Below are 5,944 nucleotides of genomic sequence, written 5' to 3' on the forward strand. Positions count from 1 at the left end.
TACAACCAACATGGGGCTTTGTGATTCTGGTGCATCAATTTGAATATAAACTGTGTCTGAAGGAGTGAGTTTTACAAAACAGAATGTCAGTCCCCTTCATAACTGCTGCAAATAAATTACAACTCTGACAGCATGAGAATGGGCCCAGGTCACAACTATCCAAATATGTTGGAGAGCCACGGTAAGGGGAGCTGTAATGAATAGAATGCTGTGTGTTGGCAGAAATGTGTTCCCTTTGCTTAAAAGATGCCAGGAGTGGACCTGAACAGAAATGTAACTGTATTCAAAATGTTACTTCAGTGTAGTAAGTGATTCATTTTGTGTGTTATTTTCACAATGGTAAATTATTTACAAAGTCTGTCAAAGCTTGAAATTAATTTTGTCTTGTTTGCCTGTGCAGTAACATTTCACAAGGGACAAGAGATGAGTACAATGGATTCAGCTGGTAGCCTGTACATCTCAACTATCCCCAGTACAACCATTGGGAAGCTTAAATACTTGCGTCTGTGCCAATGTTTGCAGCCTTGGTTATAATTCTGGTAACAAAAAATAAAAAAGTTTTTGGATTTTTTAAAAGTCAAAGTTAATTCCTCAATTAGTGTCTGTCCTGTGATAATATTTAACATTTAATGATTCAAGAATTAATTGAACCATTCTGTTGGAGAATCTCAGCATTAATTTTGTGATATTACTGCAAATAACCCTGGTAATGTTTTAGGGATCCTCATGTGAATCAGTTCTCTAACCCAAAATAAACACAGGAATGGTGCACTTCAGCTCAGTTAATGACTGACTGCGTCAATAAAAGATATCCTTTTCTTAAATTAGACAAGAAATGGGTCCCAGGTCAGTGGACTTTATGGTATTGAAACTAATCCAATAAAACAAATGTTGGACAAAATGGTTTTATAGCATGAAGATGAGAGATTCCCATCACTGGGGCAGAGGTTACTCAAACACTCATAAACTAATGACCCTCTAACAACTGTTTACACCCTCGGGCTCTAATTTCTCTTGGACAGTTTCCATTGGTGATACAATTTTTAAAAAGATACAGGGTACAGCTCCTATCATTGTTCGCAGTGTATCATGTCCCAGCAATGTATAAATGATTTCTAACTAAAGGGTCATCCAATTGGACAAACTGTCTGACTGGAGATATCCAAAGAATAAAAATGAAAAGTGATTTGAACACTGACTCAGCATCGACAGATCTCGTGGTGACAGTTGGCTCCAGCCAATTTCCTTGGGTGACAGTAATTTGAATAATTTAAGCAGGGTGTGGTGACTTTGTGCCAAGTCAATCTTGCCCACCTCAGATGGAGGGAGAGGGCACAAGTTATTCAGTGCATTAAGGTTGGTGGCACCCATTTTCAAAACCCATTTAACATTGCCTGGGTCTGATGTGAAAGGTCCAAACCTTAATCCTCTCCCACAGGGTGTATGCTGTCAGCTATTTGGCCAGATTCTCAAAGAGCTGGCAAGGACCACTGGAAAATTGAAGTTGAATACAGTGTCTGTGCCATTAACATCAGTGTGTTTAAGAGCAAGTTGGTTGAGTTACTGAGGGATGTAGACAGTGCAGAGGGGTGGATGCAACTGAGTGGGAAGAGGCTTGTTTGGAAATAATCTGCAAATAGCTGCACAGAGCGGTGGTCTGTTTGTGTTATATGTTCTGCGTAATGGCTGCTCCTGCCAGCTCAAAGCAGACAAAAACATTCAGGGTGTGTGCAGCTGATATAAAAAAAATACATAGAAGCTCAGGGCAGATAATGTCCAAGTTTATTTGGCTTCCAGAAATGCATAAAATAATTATTAAATGACAGTTGAAGGAAACAGTCTCAGGGGAGTATTTCGGACTGTGGGCTCAAATCATTTGCAGCAAAAGCAAGTTCCTGCCTTCCCAGTTTGTTGGTCACATACTCATTGAAAGTGCAAGGTGAAGCTGACTAAGCCACTTCCATTTTTCTGGTTATCCTGGTTTGATGTCAGCTACATGGAGCTTGCTATTCAGGTACATTATGGGGAGACAAAGGCCTCATGGTTTTATCACTGAACTGGTTATCCACAGACCCAGGTTCAAATCCCACCACAGTAGATGATGGAATTTGAATTTAATAAAAATATCTGGCATTAAGAGTTCAACAATGACTGTGTCAATAGTTGGAAAACCCATGTGGTCCACTAATGTCCTTTAGGGAAGGGAATTACCATCCTTACCTGGTCTGGTCTACATGTGACTCCAGACCCACAGCAATGTGGCTGGCCATTAACTGCCCTCTGGGTAATTAGGAATGGGCAATTAATGCTGGGCTGGCCAGTGATGCCTTCATCCCATAAATGAATTTAAAAACAAACATTGTCATGGATACAAGCAAAGGGCTGGGGTTGGCACTCACCGAGTAGATCACAGATGCTACAAGCTGAGGTAACAAAAGCCTGGATCAGAGGGCAACTAACGATACAACATGGAGAAACATTGATACCTTCAAATAGATTTTAGATTTGGATTTAGATTTAGATTTTTATTATCACACACAGGAGTACAGTGAAAAGGGTATAATGTGGCCACAGAGGGAGCTATCTCTGGTACCAAGGTCTCTTGGTACAAAACTTGGGTACACCGTATAAAAGAAACTAAGTTTAAAACAGTTACACTTTACCTTCATAGAATAAGTGGCAAAATAAAGAATTAAGGTATTAGTTAACATTAAAGTACTCCTTAATAAAAACTAGAAGCAAAAGGAATAAAGTTTAAAAGATCAGTGGTCTGTGAATCCTCTGTTTAGCTCACTGTCCGGGAGGCTACACCTGCCTGTTCTCCCTGCCCTAGATACCACCAGAAATCCCTCCCCGCGTGCTCCTCCCACACTGCCATTGCCACTGCCATTCCCTGATCTCCTCCTGGTGCCTCTGGAACAGACCTGGGCAGGACCCAGTTGCACGCTGAGGTACTGGGCTGAGACACCACCACACTTGCCAAGAGACTGCCACAGTCTGCCAAGAGACCAGGCCGAGAGACCGTCACAGGTCTCTCCTGAAGTTATTAAATCCCGTAAGAGCCCAACCTCCTGGCTTGAAGGTGGGAAAGTGATTGGTGAACAAAGAGGTTCTACTGGGACAGGAAGCCAACCCAGTTTGAGAATCCATGGTCTCAGCTCCAATCGTTGAGTCTGTAAGGAGTGGCATCAAGGATCTTGCCTGAGCTGTCATCAGGAAACCTGGTCTCAGCTTCTTTGTTGGGGAAGCTGGGGGAATGACCCAAAGCCTCAGCTGAATGTTCCAGTGATGTGGGTTCAAATCCCACCCTAATGGGCAATAAATATTGATTCAATCATTGACCCTCTCCCATGAAAGAATTTTGTTTTTTACAAGTTCAGCTCTTGTCCAGAAAGATTTTGGAGTGAGAAATTCCAGAAGCGTTTGGGATGAGTGAAGATGTTGTGATGAGCAGAAAGACCTTTTACAGCTGTGAACAGAACTGTGTAGTTAATCAGCTCATTAAAGCTCAGTATGGAACATTTCTCCAGAAGGGTTTGTATATTGTGTCATTAAACCACAATAATATCAACATCTTTTTGTTTGAGTACGTTGAAACAGTACTCTCTGGGAAAATACATGAGGTGAGAATTGTTCAGTCAATCAAACTCTGCTCTACCAGTGATATCTCACCAGCTCACTCTGCTCCCAATTGATAGCTGTAATAATTTGTGTTCCAAGTGTTAAGGTTAGTGAGATGGATCACCTGTCTATGCTCTCCATTTATGATGCAGGAAAGAGTTTAGTTTCACTGCTGTCTGTATGAAGAACAAAAAGAATTGACGTCCGTGTGTGTTCTACCGAATGGTTTCTCACAATGTACAGTGTTAGCATCATTGATTCTGAGGAAGGTGGAAGCTGTGCATTTATACAGGCCTCGTGATTCCTCAGGATTGTCCGAAAGGACGTCCTGGTCAATGATTTACTTTGAGTTTGTGTAATGAAGCAGCCCACCTTCTTGCAATAGCCAGATCATCAGAATTATAGTCATAGATTTGTAAAGTTTTTGTATTCATTTGTGGTATGTGGGTGTCGCTGGCTGGGCCTGAAGGGGTTGCTGGTCCCTAATTGCCCCTTGAGAAGGTGGGGGGTGAGCTGCCTTCTTGAACCACATGCTGTAAGTAGACCCACAATGTTCCTAAGGGATGGAATTTCATGACTTTGACCCAATGACAGTGAAGGAACGGTGATATATTTCCAAGTCAGGATGGTAAGTCTATGTCCCCATTCCTTCACTGTCTGCCTGAAGGAGGCCATTTGGTCCATCATGTCTGTGCCAGTGACCAAGTGGAGACCCCATGTTCCAGCACATTGTTATCACTGAGAGCATTTTGTGAAGTCCAAGTGCAATGGAGAAGCTGAGTGTTTCTGCTTCTACCTTTTTTTCAAAGAATAAGTTAGAGCTGACAGAGGGAGAGAAGAGAGACCGCTTATTTTCACACCGCTCCTCATCTCTTATCATTAGAATTTTAAATCACAGTCTCCTTCCGTGTAATTAAAATGAAAGTACCAATCGATTAACCCACTTAATTTGTACAACATTGCTTATCATTGATTTGAAGCATATGCTGTGATGGCTGATGCAGAGCAAGAATTGTGTCAAAATTAATGAGTTGAAACAATGTTAATGAATGAGAAAGATCATTCATTAGACAAGAGAAGGCAATTCTGCCCATCATCCCCATACCAGTGCCTTGATCGAGTCGTCCAATTCATCTCATTGCCCCAGTCTTGTTGCATGTATTAATCCAGTTTGTGTTAACTGAAAGGATGTATTGTCTACCATTTTCTCTCAAAGGTGGAACTCAATACATTGAGCACCAAATGTGGACTTTGAGAAGAAGCCTTGAATGCTTGCTGCACTGACTCTCCAGTGAAGAGGGAGAGAGAGTTAAAGAGGCCACTGACATTGCTTTGATATCAGGACATCAAGTCCATAAGCGCAAGAAGTTGTATCTGCAGAGTACCTTTCATCTAGAAAAATGTTTCATTGTATTTTACAAAAGGGAGAAAAAGGATATTATCTTAAAAAAAAGGTACATTTTGGGTGGAATGGTAAAAGGTTTGGGACACCTTGGAAGAAAAAGTGATGTAAAACTGAAATAGTTTAGGGAGGGTCATAGAGGTCGACAGCACAGAAAAATGTTCTTTGCTCATCACGTCTGTCCTGCTCAAAACCAACCACCTATTTTAATCCCATTTTCCAGCACTTGGCCTGTAGCTTCGCATCAGAAATGCATATCTAACTAATTCGATAATATTTCTAATACCTCTCCCACCCTTCCAGGCAGAGAGATTCCCCCCACCGTCTGGGTGAGAGAGCCTTTCCTCAGACCCTCCCTAAACCTCCCGTCCCTTACCTTCAATCTCTGCCCCCTATTCATTGATCCCTCGATCAAGGGGAAACCTTTCTTTCTCTCTACCCTGTATGACCCTCATCATTTTATACATCTCAATCTCCTCTGTTTGAAGAAAAACAACCCCACTCTGTCCAATCACTCTTTTTTAATTGAAACTCTCCATCCCAGGCAACATCCTGATAAATCCCCTCTGTACACTCTCCAGTGCTATCACATCCCTGCTATAATGTGGATTCTAGAGTCATGCACAGTACTCTCATTGAGGCCTAACCAACATTTTATATAATTCCAGCATCACCTCCCTGCTCTTAAACTCTGTGCCTCAGATAATAAAAGCAAGCGTCCTACATGCTGTCTTAACCATTTCATATCATGGGTGTACACATGACTACGAAATGCAGAATTAAGAGAGGATGATATTCACAAAACAACCAAAGTCAGAGGAACTAAGTTGGAAAAGGGGAGGATGGGGAGAATTGAAGGAGGATGGGGAGAATTGAGGGGAGGATGGGGAGAATTGAGGGGAGGATGGGGAGAATTGAGAG

At 41.9% G+C, this 5,944-nt stretch overlaps 1 protein-coding gene across 3 annotated transcripts in view; it reads left to right on the forward strand.

The window, feature by feature from the left end:
• The window catches only part of LOC122557604 (SH3 and multiple ankyrin repeat domains protein 2-like), a 473,900-nt gene that overhangs the window by 452,884 nt on the left and 15,072 nt on the right, over positions 1–5,944 (forward strand). The window contains exon 8 of one of the 3 annotated variants that reach the window (XM_043705322.1): positions 401–713. The exons of the other annotated variants lie outside the window; for them this stretch is intronic. Coding sequence (XP_043561257.1) covers positions 401–403 — 3 coding nt within the window. The 3' untranslated portion in view covers positions 404–713. Of the gene's footprint in view, positions 1–400; positions 714–5,944 lie in introns of those variants that run through there. 3 annotated transcript variants of the gene reach the window in all.

Source organism: Chiloscyllium plagiosum, chromosome 16 (assembly GCF_004010195.1).
Source record: "Chiloscyllium plagiosum isolate BGI_BamShark_2017 chromosome 16, ASM401019v2, whole genome shotgun sequence".
Lineage (NCBI taxonomy): Eukaryota > Metazoa > Chordata > Chondrichthyes > Orectolobiformes > Hemiscylliidae > Chiloscyllium > Chiloscyllium plagiosum.